The 25,668-nt window shown below is 37.2% G+C and overlaps 2 protein-coding genes across 5 annotated transcripts in view; one reads left to right on the forward strand and one right to left on the reverse strand.

Moving 5' to 3' along the window:
* The window catches only part of LOC128211506 (MICOS complex subunit MIC60-1-like), a 12,096-nt gene extending 10,442 nt beyond the window's left edge, over nt 1–1,654 (reverse strand). Inside the window, exon 1 of the mRNA XM_052916372.1 lies at nt 1,547–1,654. Within this exon, the coding sequence (XP_052772332.1) occupies nt 1,547–1,588 (42 nt within the window). The 5' untranslated portion in view covers nt 1,589–1,654. The remainder of the gene's footprint in view (nt 1–1,546) is intronic.
* On the forward strand, nt 1,648–25,614 carry LOC128211504 (uncharacterized). 4 transcript variants are annotated; one of them, XM_052916365.1, is made up of 20 exons: nt 1,648–1,709; nt 2,882–2,948; nt 3,435–3,585; nt 3,942–3,997; nt 5,227–6,231; nt 6,822–6,878; nt 7,460–7,543; nt 7,991–8,086; nt 9,003–9,107; nt 9,446–9,505; nt 10,831–11,011; nt 13,631–15,741; nt 16,599–16,695; nt 17,316–17,366; nt 17,611–17,653; nt 18,226–18,349; nt 18,862–19,088; nt 20,132–20,361; nt 20,591–20,630; nt 23,526–25,614. In XM_052916365.1, the coding sequence occupies exons 2-20, from the start codon at nt 2,931–2,933 to the stop codon at nt 23,887–23,889; spliced, it is 5,100 nt and encodes a 1,699-aa protein (XP_052772325.1). In that variant the 5' UTR covers nt 1,648–1,709; nt 2,882–2,930; the 3' UTR covers nt 23,890–25,614. The 4 variants fall into 4 exon arrangements, with proteins under 4 accessions (XP_052772325.1, XP_052772326.1, XP_052772328.1 ...); XM_052916366.1 differs by having other exon boundaries at nt 18,865–19,088; XM_052916368.1 differs by having other exon boundaries at nt 6,822–6,869.
* Nucleotides 25,615–25,668: the final 54 nt, after the last annotated feature.

The raw sequence follows: 25,668 nt of genomic DNA on the forward strand, positions 1-25,668 counted from the left end.
TATATATACAAGGATGCAATCTATGAAGTACATCATTGACAGCTTTGATAGGTGGAGTCTCTGCTGTAAAGTCTGTCAAGCAAGGAAGGATTTTGATACTTGATGTTCAGCTGTTGGTACTGCAGGTAGTCGCAACAAATCTTGCAGCTCTACTTTATCTGTTAACACCGACATAGGTGGACTTATGGATCGAGACATCATAGAGTAAATGTGTACTCAAATTTATGTAGTGTGTGGGCTAGAACCAGCCGCCCGGTTAGCTCAATTGGTTAGAGCACCATGCTAGTTTTCCGGCGGTCGTGGGTTCGAGCCCCACATCGGGCACACTTTTTCTCCAAGGTTTACTTTACTTATGGCAGCAGTAAACGGCAGGAGTGCCTCCGACGGCCTTAAAGGTTAAATGGGGGAGGAGTGTAGTGTGTGTGTGGGCTAGAACCAGCCGCCCGGTTAGTTCAGTTTGTTAGAGCACCATGCAAGTGTTCTGGCGGTTGTGGGTTTGAGCCCCACACGGGCACACTTTTCCTCCAAGGTTTACTTTATTTAGATAGCACATATATGCCTAGTCTAAAATAATAGACGTGTTATACGGGATTCTTCCAATCCCTAACGTCTAAACGGGAATGTGCAAAAAACAGGGGTGTTTTAAAAATATTGAAATTGTTTTAAGTGAAGTATTTTATGGTTGAAATTGATTATAAAGAGTTATATTCATATTTTACCATGTAAGTGAAATGTTATTTTGCACTAAACAAGCATTTAGTGCATTAAAACAAGTTGTTTACCTTTCCAATAAAACGAAAGTTGACTGACACAGACAACAATTATGCGAAGGGGAACAACTTGATACAATCGTTATAGCTCGGCCTCCTTCGACAAAGCTTCGAGATAGACCTCGTTATACAATCGTAACAACTCGGCCATGGCCGAAATGTTCCGAGCGATTTAAAACTGTGCCCTAAAGCCTTGCAGGTGCCCTTCATGTATATATCGTTATGTTTTGACAGAATGAAATGAAAAAAAGCCGTCAAACTCATAATTATAAGTTGGATATTTATTTTTTTGTGTACGGAACTAATATAAAATAACATTATCTGGTAATACTTCTTGTTTTTATGATATTTTATAGACGCTATATGCTTTAACCCGGAATCCTGATCGGAACAACTACCCACTTTTGATACTAAACAATTTGTACGTGAAGGATTTGCCATATCAAAAATCTAAAAAAAAATCCGTCAACGTACAATTATTTGGACTAATATATGCCATGTTCTTGGTCTCATTTGGGCATAAGGATAAGTTGCGCATCTTATATAAAACCTCGAGCCCAAAAACACTGGTTTATATAATACTGAAGAACTATCTGCATCAGATGTAGACTTTACAATGATGAAAGAAAATGAGCAGTAATAAAAAAACATGTCTGTTTTTACCCCACCCACTGATCCATTAACATGAAATTACAACATGACAAGGCACAATACTGGTAGAATATGTAAATAAATCATAAACTTTAAGATCGATGTTTAGTTTTGTTTTCTATTACCCTTAGTCTCGAGGTGACAGCTCTTGCACTAGATTTCCACATCTTGTCAGCCGGTCACTGCAATGACGGACTGGTTCCCAATAAATTAACCGAAAGAAATCGTACATCTCATGAAAAGCTGTTGACTGCCGCTAAGTGTCCCGCCATTTGTACGAAAATGAAAGTAAGTCGTAATAATCAAGCCTTTTTTAAGATAAAGGAATCAAATGTTGTATATAAGTGAAACAATGTTATAATGTTATGATAGTACATTTCATTCTGTGTTTCAAATCTGTTCATAATATTGTATTTGTCCAGCAAGTAATCGAGCATTTGTGACACTGACAGCATAACAAAACGTCCCACTGCCAAAGCTGATAGCACATAGCCTTTTAAATAGTCATTCCAAAATGCCGTCCAGGCTTTTTTTAATGAAGCTTAGCCTGGACGGCATTTTAGAATTACTACCTTTTTTAATGCTGCATTTCGTACGTGTTGCCCAAATCTACAGAAGTCCTCCAAATTTCACTTGTTAACAAATTTCACTTGTTAAGGCCAGTATGATTTCAACTTTTGTTTCATGTACCGTACTTAAAATAATTTAATTTGCAATGCTTTTTAGCTGGCAACCCAGGAAATGCATGCATTTGTTGTGAGGACACAGCAAAGCACTGTTGAAATGCTTTTCAATTGTTTCTATTGAACACCTTTTTTTTGGGCGGGGTGGGGTGAGGGGTGGGGGTAATGTCAAATTTGCTTCTTTTATTTCAAGCAAAATCTTTCCTGCTTTATAGACTTTTCTAATGCTGTCCCGATAATTCACCGCTTTGGTAATAAGTTCAAAGGCCAAGATCAATAAATTAGAAGTTCACACCTTGTGAAAATTGCCAGATTTGATGGCTATGTAAGCACAGTGAAGGAACACATCACATTTTGACACAAATTGCATATTTCCCTAAAATCTACCTCTCTGGCTGTGCCAGAGAAACACATGTCTGATTATTTTATACTCGGATCAACAATTTTATGGTGCAATTTCAATAATATTAGACAGGCTCTTAACTCTGTCCATACATGTTGGTTGTTACCCGATTGTTTGCAGGAGGAGTTCACACCCATCTATAGGAAGTTTTCTTACTTAGCCCGGTCAGGCTAGCTGGCTGAAGATTTTACTAGTCCAAAGATATTTTCACTAGACCAAAGTTTATTTGCAATTTATTTTGTGCTTACACCTATTAAAAACAAAACAAGATAGCTTGCAAACTCATAAATGTATATTGTTTTTACTAGAAATGACTAGCAAACTAAAAAGAACAATTATTTTCGAAATAATCACTATCTTTTCTTCGATTGCAGACCGTAACAGTTGTCTGAGGACGAGCACTTAAACAGGAGGGAAATCATAATGGACCAAGATAATGATGTGAGTCTTCTTTTTTTATGAGACACAAGTACATTGTATCTTCACTCACACTCACGAAAATAGGTCTGACTAACAAGAGTTACCAGTGAAATCTGGTGAAATATGAATGATTTTTTTAATAAATCTGCCAATTTACATATTCTTTGAAGTTATAGAGCAAAATATTTTGTTGCTGGCCCACGGGTCTAGTGAAAGCTTAAAGTTATTTATGTGATACGTGGTAGCAAGCTAACATTATTTTTATTACAATAATAATTACTGGCCTGAAAATGGACGGTTTCTTTTATAGTTGAAGCTACTCCTCATATTTATTCAGGTCACTGAGATGTCTTGCTCGAATCACTCCTAAAATGATAATTTTGCATATTTGACTGTTTAACATTTGCAGTAACTGTATTTATTGTTCACATGAGTTCAGTGCAGACATATGGTGTAGTTAACAAGTTTATATTTTTTTGCAATTCCAAGTGGATGTTTCTATTGCAGATTGAGATTTTTGATGATGTCCCACAGACAGGAAGAAAAAACAGGCTTGGTCGCAAGCCGAGGGCTGTGCAGAGCAAAGCTGCAGCCAAGACTGTCCCTGTTGACCCTGGCTCGAAGGAGCAGGAAGTGTCGGAGGATGATCGCAAATTAAGTATGGCTACTGATTAAAATGAAGCATGGTCTGATGACTGTTTGCGATTTATACTGTTGTTTTTGTAAACACAACATTTGGGAAAAGGGGTGAATTAAAAATGACAAATATTTTTAACTAAATCAATGCTAATTCTGTTTACTTTTTATATCAAACAGTTTGGCACTTTCAAACATGCATGTACCTACATTGTATATATGTTTCATTGTATAAATAATGTTGGTTTAGAATCTGAAAAAATGTTTGTCGAAATTTTAGGAAATCATTGGCATTGTTATTTATATTTGAACATGTTATATGGTAATTTTTGCTTGAATTGAAATTTGATAACATGTAGGTATAAATGTGCATTTCAGTGGAAGCAGGTTTCCCACCCGGGGGCTTGGGAGCTGAGGAGAGGAGTCAAATTCTCGTAAGTTTCTTTGTGGTAGTTTTCTTAATGGATTTAGTGCTACATTTTGTTAAAGGGTCTATAAAAAAACCCACTTGGTTTGGGCTACCTGACTCTACCATGAAATAGGTGCCAACTCTTCCATTTTTATAGTCTAATGGTATTTTTTTAATTAAGTGTGTGTTTTAATATGTAGTTTAAAACCCTTAAAGCTTTCTGAAGAAGATAACTTAATCCCCATTCCCCAATGATGACGATAACATTCTTCCATAAAGCATAATTAAGAAAAAAGCCTACCTACCCTATCTGTTTTTGACAAGGATGTAACCCTAACCAACCTTTTCTTGCCCAGCATTTCGAGTCATTCCAAAATCATCAGAGACATTATGTAAAGAAATGCACAAATAACTGTGTGCATCTGTTGGAGATCAAACCCATGACCTGTTGCTCTAGGCGGACACTCTTCTGTGTCGATATATAAAGCTAGCTCTATAGCAAGAAAGTAAAGTGTAGCTATATTCATGCCAAGTACTTGGTTACACTCATGACATTTTTTCCCATTTCATGTACATTTACATTTTGACATTGCAGGGCTTTTTCTGTAGCTCCCACAAAGCCAAATTTAAGATATATCTTTCCTAATTGGACCAAAAAACAACAACTCCAGTGACCCGATATAAAAACAGTACTAAAATACTGTGTTCAAGTGTGGTCGATTTGTGGTCTAGTGGTAACACACTTGACTATCAATCCAGGGGTGGCAGGTTCGATTCCCTGTCGCATCACTAAAAATGATACTAATCATCTTCCAGGAGGGACGTTAAATGGGGGTCCTGTGTGACAGTGCTATACACTGGTGCACGTTAAAGAACCAGGGTAGCTCTAACCAGGGTTACATTCTGTCTGTGCACTATGCTCCAAAAACCAAAAATGACTAACAATTTCAACGGAGCAGTCGCCAAAAGGGCAATGCCCGCGTGCGAGTATAAATAAGCTTACATGCACACTGTGTTCAAGTGTCTTCTGATATCTAAGTTAATTTCAACTTAATAACATATGATGGTTATTCAAGAGTTTTGCTGAATAAATAGGAGAAGCCACTTTAAATATATACTATTTGCATTTTTTTTTAGATGACGTAAATCCGAGGAATTAAATATCCCCTTTTGATTTTTTCGTTTGATAAATGTCATATTCAAGAAACTTCATGGCAAAACATCTTTCATTGTATTTTTTTTTCAAAATTTCAGTTGGTGTTAAAGAAATCAATGGTCGAAGTAGGCCAGTCCTGTTCCAATAACCATCAGAGAAATAAGTTTGCTGACACTGAAGGTGAAAACAACTTGGTTAATGAACCAGACACGGTTAATGAACCAGACACTGAAAAATATATACAGCAAGGTAACTTAAGTTTGATGAATGCTGATGAGGATAATAACATGAGAAGAAGAGGGAATAGAAAAAAAAGGCACAGTCTAGATGATGGGTCTGAAAAGATGGTTGAAAAGAAAAATGTAGCTAAGAAAAGTAGGAAGCAGAAACATGTGGAAAGTCTTGAGAATGAGGAGGAGGGCATGGGTGATGGAAGTGTTTTTGTGGTGTCCAGCGAAGAAGGTCAAGAACCTCTTGTTGAGATTGATGTTGATGTGATGGAAACAAATCCAGAAACATATCAAGACCAAGAACCTAATACCGTTGAAACTGCTGCAAAGAAGCATATTGCTAAGGTTAATGTAGATAAGCAAAACAATGATAATGCTCAGGATGAAAATTCGGAGACAGGTCTGAAACAGGATCATGATACCGCAGAAACTGCTGATTCAGACAATCAGAACCTTGATGTTTATGTCAAGAAGACAAAAGGGCATGGTAGAAAGAAGAAAAATCAGAAGCCTGTTGCTGAGACTGAAATAGACGTGGAAAATGAGGAAAATGTTAAGATTCGAAATCGAAAGAACAGGGATGTAGAATCCATGGATGAAAGATGTGTTTCTAAAATAAATAATAAAATGAGCAAGAAAAAGATGAAGACAGATATAGTGATAGAAACTGATAGCTCATCTGAAGGCTTTGGGGCTAACTGCCCTGAAGACGTTAAGGATTCAGAAAAATTTAAATATGGAAAAGCAGACGAAGAGCAAAGTGATTCTGGTGATGTGACAATAATTGAAGAGACAATTAAGTCAGAGGTTGAAACAGAATCTACAGAAGAAGAAACTTCTATATACGCTCAAACTGACAATGACACCTCAAAGGTACCAATTGATATTATTTATACCGTGTAGTTTTTAAACATTACATGTATATACATCTTAAACCTTTCACAACTAAATAAAAAAAAAATGGAAATTGATGTAATATATACATATGTATCAAAACACAACTTGGCATCCATATTAAACTGTTAGTGTCCAAAATAAAATATTGAATTTTTTTAACATTTGGCCTGCAATCATTTTTTCAAAGGTTAAATACTTTGGGATTATGGAGGGCAATTGTAACCAAAATGTGGGGAAAAAAAGTATATTCCTTGCCTTGGGGAATTGTGCCTTATATTGGCCCCAAAAAATGTTGAAAGAAAGCCCTTTACCCTATGGTAATGTACACATTGTCAATACATTTTCAGGGTTCTCAATAAGTTTCAGTTGAACCGTCTCAAATAGTCAAGTAACCGACCAGCTTTTACTTATTCTACTGAAAATTGATTTAGTTTTCCAAATTTGAACCGGCCCTATTGCCATTTTAACCGTCCATTTTTGCCGGCAGCCGGTTCTTATTGAGAACACTGCATTTTGTGGTAACATTTATATACAATGAATCATTAAATGTTGTCTCTTGTTTTCAGGCAGGTGTCTGTGACAGTGACGTGGAGACTCAACCACCTGAAAGCGAGGTAGGATCAGTTAATAACATACTCTCATGCTTAGAATATAAATTAATAGTTCAAATGGACCTGTAGCGATATCTCACAAAATGGGATATATAGTGCTGTGATTTTGTTTTTGTTGTTCATTAGTTTTCAGTTTAAAATCAACCTGACTGAATTGCTAAGGCCTAACTAAACAAATGTTTGTTTTGGATAACCCTACCATACCTAATAAAAGCTGCCAACTCTTTATTTTTTTTTAAATAAACTCAATTTTGTTTAAACATAATTAACATAAATAACATCATTACTTTTTGACAGAGAATAAAACATATAATATTATCAACAGCCATATATCAGTGACATTTGTCAAAAGTTTGAAAGCACTGTTTGCAAGAAAATGAACTTCACAAAGTATATTTGGAAAAAAATAAATCTCTACCTACCCTACCAAATAATTTTGGGGATGTTACCCTAAGCAAACAAACATTTTTTTAGGCCTGACAAGAGTGAACATCTGCATGTGTTTTTTTGTATACATGTATTTTATTTTGAAACTGCACTTTTTCTTCAATGACTACCGTGTATATGCATATCCAATCCATTTTAAATGCCAGGTCTCGGACTTGGAACTTCATCTGGAGACATCAACCATGGATGAAACAATGCAGGGAGATGGCTCCAACTTGGAACAGACTCAAGTTAGTTCACTTTATTTCTCAACAACTATAGTACTCTGACATGGAACAGCCTCTCTGAAGGCATCATGCTTGGAAGACAACAAGGAGAATGAAACAATGCAGTAAGGTGCTTATGACCTGTTTCAGTCGAAAGTTTGAGTTAGTTCACTATATTTCTCGACAGCTACTATACTCTGACATGGAAGTACATCTCTAAAAGCATCGGTGTCCGGTTAGTGCACTCCCTTCTCACCTAGGCGACCCGGGTTCGATTCCTGGCCTGGGTGCATGTGAGTTTGGTTTGTGGTCACCATGTAGGACAAGTGTGCTTTCCCCCACAACACAAGACCACACTCTCGCGTTATTTTTAGAGTGCCAGCTTTTTCATCAAAAAATATAAACATAAATTGTCATAGCTATGCTTTCATCATAGTTGTGGAAAATGACATCAATTGTCAAACTTTCCAGATGGAGGAGGAAGATGTGATACAAGTTCTTGTTCATAAGTCTTCTTCACACAATAATGGTCCAACTACCGCCCGGCCAGTCACAACAGAGTCACAGGTACCAGAATATTTTTTCCAGTTTTGAGGGAAGGCTGTCTGTGCCCCTAAGGTGGAGAACTTTAGTGTTATTTTCCCATGTAATGGGAATTTGATTTTTTTTTGAAGTATGTCACAAAATACAAAAATGTATTATTTATTTACCAATGTAAACTGTTCAAATGCAGAAACAACAATAAATGAGGCACAACTGAAAAAATGTCACAGTATTAATTGTTTTTTCGCTTAGTATTTCCTTTCCGGAACATATTTTGTGTGCTTAACTTGACAGGGGAAATCGGGCCCAAAAACAGACAACAAAGATGAGCTGGGTACACATTTACATTTTGGTGTAGAAAGTTGCACATGTTAAGAAACCTTTAGACAGTCTTAAGCTGTGTCATATCACAGATATTTTGTCTTCTTAAAGAATCTTAATCACTGTGGGCCATCTTATTAAAGAGTGTACAACAAATTATATGATCAAGAATTTTAGTCTCATATTCAATTACTTACCTTATCTGGCCAATAAAGATGCTAGTTTAGAAATAGATGGTTGTCCGGTAATCTCAGTGTTTAGTGCACACGCTTCTCACCAAGGTAACCTGGGCTTGATTCCCGGCTTGGGCGTATCTAAGTTGGTCACCAAGCCAGACAAGTGGCTTTTCTCTGGTTTCCGCCACAACACAAGACCACACTCTTGTGATGTAACTTCTTCACAATAGTTGTAAAAAATAAAGTTTCAACTTAAATTTATGTTAATTGTTAAAAATTTATGTTAATTGTTAAAGCTACTTATGTTATATGCCAGGTCAGCCCCTGAATACATGTATATGATAGCTGATAATAATTGAATATAATTTTACGAAAAATTGCACATTTATTGATCAATAGATACTGATAGTTTTGTTTCTCAGAACTTTTTAAAAACATTTCAGCACTCTGGTGGTTTTGAGCCTGGCATAGAGGTAGAAGCTGGGCCCAGTTACTCCACAGCTGGGAACCAGCAGGAAGAACCAGAAGACCAAAGTGGAAGTAGTCAGGTACGTGTATTGGTATGACACTTACATAGAATTATGATCGCCCTGGAATATTCCCTACTTTGCTTAACAAAATGGTATATTGAATCCCAGTCCACATACATTGTTTTGTCCAGGGTTATCATGTGACAAGTAAATCCTTATTTAGTTAATCAGTTCTAAACACTTATATTGTCATGTCAGTTGGCATTCAGTTTTGCTTTTTTGTTGAACTGTTCCTTTGTCTTTTCAGGCCGTGTAGTATGATTTTATCAGCCAGTTTAATGCTATAATTTGTTTTTGTACCAAAACTTGTTGTCTATAACAAATGACCCTGATGTAAGTCTTGTGTTTGATTTCAGGGCAGCACAGTGGATGAACATGGAGAGCTGGTCAGACATTACAGGGCTGTCAGAAAGCAGGTGAGAGGATGGTATTATCTCTAGGTTACGATCTTTTGTATAAAAAGTAGACATGGTAACTTGAAAAGCTTCATTTTAGATAAAATATTGTTGTTTTTAGATTTTTTATAATCTGTAGGAAATACATAGGATGTCAGTTGTAGATTTTTACTCATAATTATCAAAGAAAACTTGTGGTTTACTTTTCTGGTCAAAAAATGAAAGTAATTAATAAAATATTGTTGTATTTAAATTTTTCATAATCTGTGGGAAATTCATATGATAACGGTTGTAGGTTTTGACTCATAATTATCAAAGGAAACTTGCGGTTTACTTTACTGATTAAAAAAAGACAGTAATTAATCAGAATGTCAGCGTTCTGCCAAGAATTTGAAAATATGGTGTTCAGTGGCCCCTCAATCTTGAAAAATAGTTTCCATTTAAAAAATGATAGGTCATCAATAAAGTGAAACAATGGAGAATAAAGGTTATCTATCTACGTGTTAAAATACATGCCTTGTAATACTCCCAAACAGTTATAATCATAATTGGTAAATGCATTGCTTTTCTTGTGTTTTAAACAAAGTGTTTTTTTCCTTGAGTTAGTCTTTTCATCATACAACAACCAAGAAAAACCAACTACCGTTTTTGATCTGGTCTCACACTTCACAGACAGCTGGGTGACAAAGCTGAGTCCATAGACACCGAATTGTCATATAACTTGTATGGCGTAGGAACATTGTTGTTTAAGTAGAAGGGGATGTATGATGTATTGGAGAGTTATAAGTGTCATGTGGCTTTTTTGCGCCTAAGGACAAAAATAAAACTTAAGAATGGTGTGATTTTTTTCTGATCAGCCATTGTGATTAGTACAACACGTAATGGAAGTACCAAAATAAGGATTGTCTGTATATAACCTACTTACGATGCTTCAGTCAATGAGAAACGGTTACATCTATGTGTTAAAAGTCACAAATTGTATTGACCTTATCGGACAGGCACTTGCAAACTTGTCAAAACCGCTATAGATAAACATGCATGCCGGTCAGCTCATCTATACAAATTATTTTATGCTATAAAGATGGTCTTGGCAGAGACTGTTTTGATTTATCCTTAACATAATTATGATGTGGTGAAAGTTTGCAATATTTATACTGAATACAGTACTTTGGAAAATATTTCTCCTACTTAATGTATTGTAAAGATAGCATTTCAGTAATGAAACACCCTTTTTCAGTATGTTTGACTTTTTCAACTTGCACTCTTTTCTTTTTTTTATCCCACATCAAATCTTATCATGATAATTATCATGTCAAACCTATAGTTTGTACATTTTTTGCCAACAGCCATATAAGAAGTATCACAACTATCGACTAGATGGTGAAGATCGAGCGGCATGTATGCACAGACTTGACTGGCAGTTTCAAATGTTTCGAGAAAAATTGCGAAAGGCCCAGCAATGTCTTCAGCCAAGGATGTTTTGGGAGGACTGGCCTACATCTATCAAGTCAGGGCCTCACCAAACTGGTAAGACCTGTGTCACAAATTGTGGCAAAACAAATGTGGTACCAGTAATGGAAATGTCAATTTAAGTGTTATGGTTGGAATTAGTAACCCAATGTCTTAAGCAAATACAGTAAAACTGCGATCGCTCGAGGTCGCCAGGGACCGAGCCAAAACCTCGAGGGAACCGATGTTTCGAAGGACCCGATTTTCAATTTTCCAGTTTGATATGAAATATCTTTCAGTGTATTTTAATTTTGAAGTCGTCAAACAGACTGTTTACTAAGACACTGATTATGTGTTGCGTTGTGGAAATCGCTAATATATTCAAAGGTTGACGTAAAACGCAAAAGAAAAAACAATAAATGAATAAATAGAAATGTTTATTTTAACAAAAAAGCACATTTTCGTAACAAGCAACATTTGAATGACAGTACATATTGTGGCATTGGTCGGATTTAAGTTTCGCAAAATCAAGGATTGTTGATTGGCGTATCTTGTCGGTTTTGCGAAACTGTTCAATCGTAATGTGACGTGACAGCGTACAGAGCGTCTGAAGATCACGGTCAGCATCGGCAGTGAATTGAAAGAACTTTCTGACCACAGCTAAAGCGTTAACTTCTCGTCATTAACTTCTCATAATTATCATCTCAAATGCCCATATCAACTAATATCGGTCATGCGTTAACAGTGAAAAACGGGTTTTCACACCTTATCAAATTGCCTTTCAACTGTCATTCGTTCGGGAAAAAGTGTGAAATTATGTCCTCGAGGAAGCCATAAGGTTTTGTGCACGATTTGTGTACTTGGGGCCGAGGATATTGCTCGACTGCTCGACATAATTAGGTTTCGATGCAGCGTGGGTATATTTTATATGAAAATAGAAGGAAAAAAGTTCGGGACCAAGCTCCGACCTCGAGGGAACGCCGGTTCTCGAACGACCGCTTGTTCGAACGGCCGCAGTTTTACTTTACTGTTTTTTTGAGAATTGACCTACTCTGTCAAGTCAGGCCCAGAAACTATGGAGTGGGAATAATATTCAGAATTAAAACATTTTAGAGCTGTTAATGGAGGGAAAGGGCTGCTTCTTTTCAAAGATTCCCACCAATAATAAGTTTCACCATTTTTGAAGAAGAAATGATAAGTTCTAGACCTACGAGGGTTGATCCAGAATTACGTGGACTTTTTTAATAATTCTAATATTGTTGCACATAGAACTAAGAAAATTCACATACAATACATATGACATATCTAGTATAATTCCTGAAATTTTCAGAACAATACATGTTTTTTTTGCTGAATTATAATGACATATGGTTAAACTCGACCGGCGCAGTCCTATGACGTTAGTGACGTTGCGCTCATAAAGCGTCACATTTTTTCGATGTATTTCCCACCAACACTGACACACTTTCATGGCGCATAATCCACTGCGTATAATCATTCGAATACCACTCTCTGCAAAACGTGGATATCGCGTTATGCACATTAACTTGCAGTTGATGGAATGAATGAAAACGATGTCATCTAAGCTGACTCTTGATTTCTGGGAATACCGGCACAATCTATTGGCGCAAGATCTGGCGACTGTGGTCTTCAAGTCCAACAACCGAGGGACCCATCTCGCACAAACCTTATGCATGCCTAAATCGTCTGTTAAAATCCTTTGCACACCTCCGTACCCCGCCCCGACGACGCTCGTCACATCACGGACTGTCGAACGGTGATCCCCCTCGAAGATGTTCTTCACCGACGTCATTAACGTCATGCCCTCGTCTTCTTCCGTCCTCTTCCCTTATCGTCTTCTATGGAATCTTACCCTTCTCTAAAACGTTAATGCCAGTTGAATGCTAATGAACGGCACACAGGTTACTTCAATTTCGCCTCAGCCATCATTTCCATAGTCTGTGCCAGTGTTTTCCCCAATCCAACGCAAAACTTTATCTCCGCTCGGGCTTCTACCCAGAACAAAACGACTTAAAAACGGATATGACATCAGAAATTTGAACAGTATATAAGTAAGACGTCAGCGTAATATGTGACGTAATTTGGCGGAATTTTGTAGATAAACGTGGAAGAAAAGCGTGTCGTAAAAGATACATAAAAAGTTTGTAAACGTAAATTTTAGACGGTGCGCCGACCGTGCGTTTCTGTTATTTAAAAACCCGTAATTTTTCAAAACTCATTAAATTTACAAACCTAAAATTCATATCGTCTATGTAGAACACTTTGAATAAGATATTCATGAATTTTTAATTGATTTAGACGATAAATATAGAAAATATGTTAGAAGTCCACGTAATTCTGGATCACCCCTCGTACATAACAAAGAATTATCCTTTAATATGCGAAGCAAATCAAGCCTTTTCACTCTTTGAGATATTTGTGATGTTATGACGTGTAACTAAATGCAAACACAGATAATCATTGGAATTAGTATCCACATGTGAGAATCTTGTAAATATATTCTGAAGTTTCTTACATCAGGATTAAGCTCAGCCCACTGTTCGTTTGTGGTATACATTGTGTTATTTACTCCTTTTGGAAAAGTTTTAAGACTTTAAAAGGAGCCTATTTTAAAGGTGATCGCCATGAAACTATTTTCTTATATATAATAATGAAGGCAATTTTTTGCTATTTCAGGCACATTGGACCACCTGGCTCGTGGAAAACCAATGTTGAATTCAAACTTGTCTGATGAAGAAGGTACTTCAACAGAAACTATGTTTAACCCTCAAAAACGGCAGACCAGAGGTCAGCGAGTCAAACCAGACGTGTTCTCAATGGATGTATCAGATGGTGAAGATTTTGAAAGTCTGACTGCAAATTTTAAAAGGCGAAGGAACATGAAAAAAGCGGAAGAAACTGCAGTTGTTGAGGATGATGATTTACCAGAATTGGTTGTGGAAAATGAGGGTAATTTATTGGGTTGGAATAAGTCCGCTACAAGGAAGAAAAACATAATGGAGGAGGAAACTCAAGAGTATGAAATGGAAGCTGATAAAGAGAATAAAGAGTCACATGGTGGGAGACACTCACAGCTGAATAATGGTATAAAAACTGGCAAAACTTCGGAATATATTAAACTTGGTCAGCCTTTAGATCATCCAATGAGGAGTGTCAGGGGCCGGGGTCTAACTCGGGGGGTCAGTGTACCAATAGTAGCAAGGGTTGGAACAAGACAAAATGCGGGTAGAGTTTTAGTAGAAGAAACGCAAGATATGGATGATGATGATGCTCAACTTCAGGAAGCCATTCGAAGGTCAAAGGCGGAAATAGTTATCCAAGAAACACAGTTTCAGGACTCGCAATTTCAGGAGAACGATACTGATTTTCTTGATGTGAAAGAGTCTGCTACAGGGCAAATATTTGGAAATAATATGCAGAAGGCTAAGTTGGCTCATTATTCTATACCAAAGTTTGGTCATACTAGAAATCATGAAAAAGTGGAGAAGACTGGAACTGCTGTGACAGATGGGGAGAAAGACTGGGTTCAAGAAAAAGGTGTTGAAAGTAATGAGGGTTATAATGAGAAGAGTAAAGTACAAGGGGTCAAAACTATAGGAAATCAGAAGAGGGGCAGGAAGAAGAAAGTTCAGGGAGAACCTCTTGTTTTAGAGACACAGGATATCGATGGTGAAAGTTCTGGCAAGAGAAGATCAAGAATAAAAAGAAAAACTTTCAAGCTTAATAGCGAATCTTCCGGAAATTCGGAAGAGGAAAGTGTACCTGAAACTCAAGAATTTGACATGGACGACATATCAGAAATGTCTGGTGCTAGTGGAAATCAGATTGGTAAAACTGGGCTGAAGGAACATGATGTTGGGAAAACAGAACCTGTTTCTCATTCTGTTCAACATGGAAAAGGCTATACATTAGTTACATTTTTAGGTGCTGTTAAAAGCAAGGCTAAAGCTTTAAAAGATTATATATCCCCTTCGAAACCAGGCGAAGAGAATGGACCATGTGATCTTAAAAGAAAGGCAGATGGTGATGAAGAGGCTGAAGGATCGCAATCACCAGTATTGAAGACCAAGAAGAAGAAAAGACTAGGCAACCCTGCAAGTCTAAGACTAAGGCCAGCATTTGAAGAAGATGATGAATCAAATGACAAAGAAATTGGTCATGGAAATATTGGCAGTGATGAGAGATGTATGGATTGGGGTTTAACTTCTGGTGGCAGAAGGTTTGTTAGTAGGCCTGAGAGTCATGATAATGATTCAAGGGCATCAGATGATGTATCGGTGAGTAGCAGTAGTCAGAGATCTGGAGCAATGTTAGATGATCATGGTTATTTGTACTCAACACAGATTGCTGAAATTCGGAAGCGTACAGGAAGGAGCGTCAAAGCTCGTGGGAAGAAAGTCGAAGATCTTGTGAAGGAAAAGGAGGATGAAAAAATTCAAGCAATTCTGTCATTAGATGAATCTGATGATGAGCAGGACCAAAACATGTTTAAATATTTGGGAAATACTTATTCCAGGAAAGGAAACAGGTATGGGAAAAAGGAACTCACTGGATGGAAAACTGAACAATTTCCTCCCGATACAAACAATGAAGGAAGAACTGATTATAGAAACTGTACTAGCACAGCTGACCTTGATCTGGATATTAACCAATCAGGAAATAGGCTTCCATCACTGGATCTGACGTTTGGTGAGAGAGCGTTCCAATGGGAGGAAGCAGAGGGGTCAACCCCGGCCAGACATGCCCCTAGGATGGAGCCAGAGGTCAAGCAAGCATCTCATAGTCAGGTTAGCTGAAGGGCATTCTTAAGTATTATAATTAATCTACTCGCCTGCATTTGTTAAGTTATGTTTGATCTGCATTAGATGTAAAAGGTATTCTTGCATGCAAGTCCTAAAAGATTTTTATTTGTTTAGGGTAACCAAACTCAATAGTTGTTTTAAAGAAAAGAAGTCTTCCAACCATAAACACATTTCATTTTAAACTGTCATTTATTTTTGACAGAATAAAGCTCCATAACAATAGCAATTTCTGAGTGGATTTGCTAATAAAAGTGCTTTTTGCAAGAAATTAATCTTGACATGAAGAATATTTGACCCCCCAAAAAATCCTCCCTACCCTACCTAGTAGTTTTAGGGATGTTACCTAAAACAAAATATTATTTTTTTTGACCGTGAAATCTGTCTGATACTGACCAAAGCTCTACTCTTTTCTGTCTGGTAAATATTAGATTGATTGTTCAGAACTTTTCTAATGTTAACAACAAAAAAACAGTATTTTTAACTTCAGCAAAGTCCGAATAATCTGTCTATTGTTGATTTTCATATCTTCAACTAATGCTTTCATGTCAATTTTTTTGTACCAAAATAACTTCAACCTATGTAAGGGCTATTCCAGCAAAACATACAACCCACAGGGTGAGGCAGTTATTTAAATAGTATATAGGTGGTCTTTTCTCTAATCTGGACCCAAAAATGGTAAATTTGTTTCTCTAGGGGGTGGGGGCATATTTTAAAAGTGCCTTCCCCCAGGGGTTATATGTTTAAATGGAATGGCCCTAAGTCTTGATCATTGTTGTTTGAAATCAATGCCCCTCACATAAATTTAACATACCGTATACATACCATATTTTACTGATTTTCAGGATGAGCCAAAGACAATGTGTCCTTTATGCAGTATGGAATTCTTCACACGTGTGATAGAAGAGCATGCTGCAACTTGTGATGGCACACCCATAGAAGGTATTATACACCTCACAGGTTCAAATTGTTGCAGGGTGATTGAGGTTGATTGAATTTTAGCTTGTGTTTTTTTTTTCAAAGTAAAAAGTCTGCTGTTATTGTTGTCATCACGCAAAAGCTTTGGTTTAAACAGTATTTTTTCACATGATGATAATATATGAGCATATTACAAGTTTACAGGCAAAAGTTTGTCCATAACTGAAAACATGTGAGATATTCAAATGATGCAAGAGGCAATACCAACAATGGCAACAAATATAGCAAGGCCAGTAACTGTGGGGTAATTAATTGTTATGTCCCATTTGACATTGAAAAAACAGTGTTTGGGTTTGTTCAGTGGCCCTCTTAACCAAATCACCTCATATTACTGCATGAATGCATAAAAAGGAAACAAATTGGTGTAAAGTTTTAAATACAGTCAAACACCAATGGCTCGAACTCCCAGGGACTAGCGAAAATACCTCCAGCCTCGAAAATTTTGACCCAAGTGTGATTTTGTACCTTCAGTATAAAGAAATCGGTACTTTACATCCAGCTCAAGCTAATAAGGAATTTGAGCCAACTGAGTTTGAGTTAGAGGGGTTCGACTATAGATTAATCTGGGTTTTTATATTTTCCAGGCAATGAAGTTGGATCACAGGGAGACCGAGGGGGACAGGTGACTGCTGCAGGTAGGAGCGCTCAAGAGTTTTAATGTCGTCTCTGTTTTGAAGGAAAACAAAAATTGGAATGTTGACTGAAACTTCGAAACTGTTTGTTTTATGTGACAGGGATAATAGTAAATACACCTTTTTGTAATCTTCAACATCTGCAGACGTTTGCTAAATGATTTTGTTGTTTAAAATGCAGTGCTTACAGTAGAGAATTACCCCGGTATAGCATGTACTGAATAATACAGATTTTCTTTTGTTTTAGACTCTACATCAGTACTAGAGGATGTTGAAGCAGAAGTGATAAAGTGAGTTCTTTCTTTTAATACATTCCCTCCTCTTAAATCTTTATTATAATACCCTAGATGGATATATCTGGGGGCTATATAGGAGTTGTGTTCATCCTGTCACTTTTGGTGGCAGCCTGTTGAATCAAAATTCTTGTGTGGTATGTAGCTCTAATATTATTATGCCTACACATATGATATTTCATTGGATCCCTCTTATCAGATCTCTGATCTGAGTATCCTGCTGTGCAGTTTTGAAAGTTTTATTATAGAAATGGACCCTAAGTGCCCCTGAGCCAATAAACCAATACACAGGAAATTGGCCCCTACTGTGACACCAGAGCAATTAGCAGGTGATGCACAGCAGGGGATTATAATGCCAAACATTCCTTAAACTAAGCCTTCAAGTGAATAAAATGTGGTATGTAAAATCCTGTGTCCAGACAGCATCTTGGGATATTCTGTCATATTTGGTCATATAGCCACAAAATTAAAGACTGTGCTGAGAACTATAAATCATGCAGCCTCATTTGTTTTAAAAATCTGTTAATTTGTATGAATGTAGATGATTAATATTGTCTTTTCATTTCCAGTGGGATGATGGTGTGCATTATTTGTGATCGCCGGTACCCTGAACAGGAGTTTAAGGAGCACTTCCAGGAATGTTGTGAGCAGGCCAAAGCACAGCAAGCCGGGATAGAGGCTCAAGGATACCAGGTAGTTCTAGCTTCCAGAGTTATGATACTATAGGCAGATTGTTATTATATCACAAGGTCCTTTTTTCATGATTTCTTGTTAATGACCAGTTCTAGATGTTTAAGACCTGTGACACCTTTATCATATTATTGGCTTAAGTTGATATTTTGCTAGGGTTTAATTTTACATCCTCGTCGATTTACAAACAATTGTAAGTAAATTTTACAATGTGCTATAACAAACATAGAATATTTGAAAAATTACATGTTTAGTCTAGTCAAATTTCCGACTTGGAGGTTTTAGATTCCCTCCATGAAATTCAGTGTCCTCGTTATTCCAGGACACTGTTGAATGCTGGATAATTGTTAGTTGTCAATAACTTTTATTTTATAAGTTTGAAAAACAAGTAAAACAGTAAAGAATTGAAATTTAATCCAAAATTTGCATTGCAATTCAAACTGTATATTCAACCAAAGTGCAGATACACCAGTCTATAAATTAAATTGTGACATTTTATGACCATTTCTGTGAAGCAGGCTGTTGAGCCCACAACAGTTGAACCTCGCACAACACGCGCGAAGATTCGAAACGATGAAAATAGTCCTACTACAAGAAACCGTCAGGGTGTAAACACTCCTGCCACTAGAAACCGATGCGTTGAAAATAGTCCAGCTGCTCGAGCCAGAACAACAAAGCGCTTGTCCCCAACAAATACAGTATCATCACATACCACACCTGTGAAGTCAGACAGTCCTGTCAGGTATTAGGTGATTTTTAATGGTCATACTGATTTTGTGTATTGGTAAATAAAAGAGTTAAAAGTCAGTCTAAATTTAATTCTTTTTTTTGGTATTATGGATAGGTCTTGTTTTTATATGCAAATTATGAATGCAGATATCATATGTTAGTTTATTCCAATTATTATTTCTGAAAAGTAATATGAATTTTTGAAACTGATAACTTTATTGTTCAGTGTAGTGACGATTTATTATACCCCCACAAACGATGTTTGAGGGGGTATATAGGAGTGAGCTTGTCGGTTGGTCGGTCTGTCTGTCAGTCGGGCGGTCTGTCGGTGTTCATGGTTTCCGGACGATAACTCATGAAAGGCTAGACATATTTGAAAAAATTTTGGTACACAGGTGTAGCATCAGAAGATACAGTTTGGTACACAGGTGTAACATCAGAAGATATAGGTCAAGTTCGATATTGGGGCCGGTGGGGCCAAGGTCAAGGTCACTGTTACTAAAAATAGAAAAACGGTTTCCGGACGATAACTCATGAAAGGCTAGACAGATTTGAACAATTTTTGGTACACAGGTGTAACATCAGAAGATACAGGTCAAGTTCGATATTAGGGCTGGTGGGGTCAAGGTCACTGTTATAAGAAAATGCAGTGTGCAGTAACCTTGGAGTTATGGCCTCTTTTCAAAGGAATGGTTTGCCATTCCTGTGTCCAGGCGGCATTTGGGGGTATTCGTCACTCCTGTGACAGCTCTAGTTTTAATTTGCAAGTTCAACTTTCAATTTGATATGTGACATCTGCTGATTATGTAGTTGAAATTCTTGATCTAACGATATTTTGTCATCCGCAAAAAGATATCTCCACTTTTAGTTTAAAACTAAAATGTATGCAAGACAGATTACATTAAATATTAAACAGTTTGCAGGCAATATTAATTTTCGGAGGTGGATAATGATTATATCTAGGTCAATTGCTACATGCATCAGGTCTGCAGTATTACATATCAAACTACAATGGTGGATAGGACAAGTGGGCATGTTTATTTTCTATATCTTTAGCATTGAAATCGATGACAATAGTGACCCAGAGGAATGTGAGAACCCGTACCCCCGAATGCCTCCTGCACGGGAAGCAGTAGGGCGAAGGTTGGTCATGAAACCTGGGGGTCCTCGTACAGGGCAGCTGGTGTTACAAGTGAGAGGCACCAATAACAGAAGTGACATGACAGCCAGGGCAGCAAGCGTGAAGAAACAGACCGGGCGTTCATCGACGGAAGGGTACATAACAGGTTTAAGATGATAGTTGAATGTTTTATGTCCAAAATCTGTGCTTATGATTTGGGCTTTCGGTTTAAGTTGAAATCACTATCATTATTGCTTATTGGGTAAAGTAATGGCAATTGAGTCTGTTAAAACTTTCTGATATTAAATTTTTATCAAGTGAAATAATGGAAATGATATTTAGCAGTCGTTTCATATAACAGTGTTTGATTTGATAATTTCCATGTTTATTTTCAGCCACCACTGACAGTGATGGAAGTGATATCAACAGTAGCAGGTTGGTAGAATAAATTTAAGCTTGAAATTTAACTGAAAAGTAAGCTTACTAAGTACATTGTATTTGTTTATTTAGATCATGGAATAATCCCACCAAGTGGCATCCAAGCATATATTGATTTAGCATGCCTGTGTTTGCCATAACACATATTAAGCTGAAGTAACCAAACAATGTCTACCTATATCCTGATTTAAAGTAAGGACATAATACAATGCAGGGTCTGTTTCACGGTGTCTGTTCTATTCTTTCCCAAACGTAGATATCAATGCACTATGACCAATTTTCACACTGAATTATGCCCCCAATGGTGGGCATATTAAAATCGCACCGTCCGTCCGTCCGTCCATCCGACTCAATAACTCAGAATATTATGGACAGATTTTAAAATAACTTGCCACATGTGTTCGGCATACCAAGACGACATGTCGCGTGCAAGAACCGTGTCCCTACCTCTTAGGTCAAGGTCACACTTTGGTGTTTATTTCCAATGGAATGCTGCATATAAGGACATAGAGTATAGGTTGTCGTGTCCGGGCTGTAACTTTCCCTTGTATGGACAGAGTATAGGTTGTCGTGTCCGGGCTGTAACTTTCCCTTGTATGGACTGATTTTAAAATAACTTGCCACATGTGTTCAGCATACCAAGACGACGTGTCGCATGCAAGATCCGTGTCTCTACCTCTAAGGTCAAGGTCACACTTAGGTGTTTATTCCCAATGGAATGCTGCATATAATGACATAGAGTATAGGTTGTCGTGTCCGGGCTGTAACTTTCAGAGTATAGGTTGTCGTGTCCGGGCTGTAACTTTCCCTTGTATGGACAGATTTTAAAATAACTTGCCACATGTGTTCAGCATACCAAGAAGACATGTCGCGTGCAAGAACCGTGTCCTTACCTCTAAGGTCAAGGTCACACTAAAGTGTTTATTCACAATGAACTGCTGCATATAAGGACATAGAGTATAGGTTGTCGTGTCCGGGCTGTAACTTTCCCTTGTATGGACAGATTTTAAAATAACTTGCCACATGTGTTCATCATACCAAGACGATGTGTCGGGTGCAAGAACCGTGTCCCTACCTCTTAGGTCAAGGTCATACTTAGTGTTTATTCACAATGGCATGCTGCATATAAGGACATAGAGTATAGGTTGTCGTGTCCGGGCTGTAACTTTCCCTTGTATGGACAGATTTTAAAATAACTTGCCACATGTGTTCGGCATACCAAGATGACGTGTTGCGTGCAAGAACCGTGTCCCTACCTCTAAGGTCAAGGTCACACTTAGGTGTTTATTCACAATGGAATGCTGCATATAAGGACATAGAGTATACGTTGTCGTGTCCGGGCTGTAACTTTCCCTTGTATTGACAGATTTTAAAATAACTTGCCACATGTGTTCGGCATATCAAGAAGACGTGTCGTGTGCAAAACACATGTCCCTACCTCTAAGGTCAAGGTCACACTTAGTGTTTATTCACAATGGAATGCTGCATATAAGGACATAGAGTATAGGTTGTCGTGTCCGGGCTGTAACTTTCCCTTGTATGGACAGATTTTAAAATAACTTGCCACATGTGTTCGACATACCAAGACAACGTGTCGCGTGCAAGAACAGTGTCCCTACCTCTAAGGTCAAGGTCACGCTTAGGTGTTTATTTACAATGGAATGCTGCATATAATGACATAGAGTATAGATTGTCGAGTCCGGGCTGTAACTTTTCCTTGTATGGACAGATTTTAAAATAACTTGCCACATGTGTTTAGCATACCAAGACGACGTGTAGCGTGCAAGATCCATGTCCCTATTTCTTAGGTCAAGGTCACACTTAGTGTTTATTCACAATGGAATGCTGCATATAACGACATAGAGTATAGGTTGTCATGTCCGGGCTGTAACTTTGCCTTGTATGGACAGATTATAAAATAACCTGGTACATGTGTTTAAATTACCAAGACGATGTGTCTGGTGCAAGACCCGTGTCCCTACCTCTAAGGTCAAGGTCACAATTAGTGTTTATTCACAATGGAATGCTGCATATAAGGACATAGAGTATAGATTGTCGTGTCCGGGCTGTAACTTTCCCTTGTATGGACAGAATTTAAAATAACTTGCCACATGTGTTCGACATACCAAGACAACGTGTTGCGTGCAAGAACTGTGTCCCTACCTCTTAGGTCAAGGTCACACTAAGGTGTTTATTCACAATGGAGTGCTGCATATAAGGAAACAGAGTATTGGTTGTTATGTCCAGGCTGTAACTTTTTCTTGTATGGATAGATTTTAAAATTACTTGCCACATGTGTTCGACATACCAAGACAACGTGTCACGTGCAAGACCCATGTCCCTACCTCTAAGGTGAAAGATACACTTCGTGTTTATTCACAATGGAATGCTGAATATAATGACATAAGAATGTAGGTTGTCAAGTATAGGTGGTATTTTTTTATGTTCAGAGGCAATTTAAAATAACTTGCCATATGTATTTGTTTGATCTTTAACTTTTCATGTACTGACCTTGTTCATAGGTCAATGTCACATTCGGGGGCATTCGTCACATACTGTGACAGCTCTTGTTTTATTTTGACTTCCCAGGGGCGTAGCTAGACCCAATTTGATGCGCAGGCACAAAAGTAGGGGGATCTAGGGGCAAGGCTTTAAATATCGAAAATTTAAAGACTGAGTATTTTATTCAAAATCGATTGAACAAAATTTACAGTTTTAAAAAAAAAAGAAGGCAAGTTGATGTGCAGGCTCGGGCCTAATGGCCTAGCAGAAACTATTCAACTGCTTCCAGTATAGGATTAGAAAAGGAACATTAATAAAAAAAAATCACAGGAGGATTAGTCAGAAAAAAATAAATTGTTTAGAATTTGTAAGATGCCTTTCTATTTTTAGCGCAGGCAGTGAGAGTGACTCCAGCAGTGGTGACAACATTACATTGTCAACATTGGCACGGACTGGTTCTAGCTCTTTGATCACAGGACCATGGAATAAACCACTGCAAAATTCCAGAATTGTAAACCAGTCTAGTGATGGATGTGTTCCTATTCCTGATTGGGTGAAGAAAGGTGTGCATTCACCAATCAAAAGCTTTGTTCCAATATCTCAACAGGAGGACTCTGAATATTTTGCAAGGCAGTTTAAATATAAAAAAGAAAATGTTGAAAAGAGGATGAACAAGAGAAAAAGATCTCAAGGTCAAAAGAAAAAGCCAAGAAAACGCAGAAAAGTGCAAAGAAAAAGAAAGAAACCCAAATAAAGAGTAATACTTAATAAATTGTCATGTACTATACATACTCATGTTTTCTTATTCCATTTCAAAGTCTCGGCTTATGTGTTCGTTATTACGGAAGATATTTTTTTTTTGGATGTACCGGTATTGTTGCATTTGTTCTTTGTTACCAGTTTAGCAATAAAGACTATACATTGCATGAAAGTGTTCAGTTATTTGAAATCATTAGCTATCAATCTGTTGATCTTCAACGTGAATATGGAACTGGGTATGTGTGGATCATCATGTCTGCAATTACTTTCATGTTATTTTAATAGTCCATGGCATATACCATGCAATGTACATATTGGATAAGATGAGGGGCCTATTGTTCAGAACTTTGGTTAAAGTTTACAATGTGATTAATGAATGACATTGTTGTTAAATTTTGAATGTCAAATTTTTTATGATGTGCTCATGTTTTATTTAAATAATTACACCTAAAGCACTTACATAAAATCTTGTTAGAAGTACTGCTAGTCACAAGAGAACCTTTTAGAGCTGTAAAGATTTGTAAGTTAACAATGTTTTCATCTTGAGCAAAGTTTATGTCCGTCTGTGAACCTTTAGGAAGGGAAGTTTTTTCGAAATGATTACTTCAGAGACACATTTATTTGCATCACACGATCTTTGGCTGAACTTGGAAGCCTTGATTAAGAAATCTCAATGTTGCAGGTGGAATAGATTAAACTTAACTGAGGCATCTAAGCAAATTTTTGCAAGGTTATTATTTTTGCAAGGTTATTTTAACAGTCTAGTGAGTTTACCATGCAATTTACAAGACAATATTGTAAGAAACGATGTATAATCTTGGAACTCATAGGAAGGGAAATCAATTGAGAGACACACTTTTTTACATCACAGGATCTTTGGCATAGCTTTGGAATATTATCTCAATTGTTACACTCGGAATAGATTTAACTATATCGATGCATCAAGGACTGACTTTTGCCCCGACTTCTGACCAAAATCCTGCAATGTGACAATTTTTTATGTTCTGAATAGTAAAAGGCAACTGATGAAGAAGCCGAAATGAAGTATAAAGACATCTTGACCCCATAAAGTGACCTTGACCTTAAAAGTAAGTTGCTGGAACATACACTCTGCACGTTGTTTCATATTGTGAACATTATTTTGTGCACATTTTTTTATACAGTTATCATAGGTTGCTGAATTAAGCATGAAAAATAAAGTATGAAAATAAAGTATGAAAAAATAAATAAAAATATGACCTTCAACATCTAAGAGTGACTTTTAAAGATATCTGACTGCAACATTCACTCTGCCTATTGACTTGATGCAGTGAACAGATATGTAAAATTATTTCAAACTCTTGTGGTTGACTTTGACCTTATAGTGACCTTGACCTTGAAGGTACATTATCAGAACATGGGCTCTGCATGTCTGCATAATATGGTATACAGTTGCAAACTGTGAAATCCTATCAGACGAGTTCTAGTGCAGCCAGGAAAAGTGGGAATGACTGTCAAAGATGCCCTTCCCTCAAATGTGAGACCTTGACTTACAGTCTTGGAGAGAAATTCACCTTGTGCCTTTTGTCCTGTCAAAGTTTGAAGTCAGAAGTTTCAACAATGATGGCTGTTTGAAAACCCATTCAGACTGAGCAGAATACAATTATACTATTGTTCTGTTTAGCCCTTCAAACTTTGACTGATAAATGGGTTATTTTGCAGACCTGTGATAAATTCTGGATTTAAGTGCATGTTAACGCATTACTTCCTTTACAATTTGGAGAACTCTCAAAAC

The sequence above is a fragment of the Mya arenaria genome, chromosome 12 (assembly GCF_026914265.1).
Source record: "Mya arenaria isolate MELC-2E11 chromosome 12, ASM2691426v1".
NCBI classification, from domain to species: domain Eukaryota; kingdom Metazoa; phylum Mollusca; class Bivalvia; order Myida; family Myidae; genus Mya; species Mya arenaria.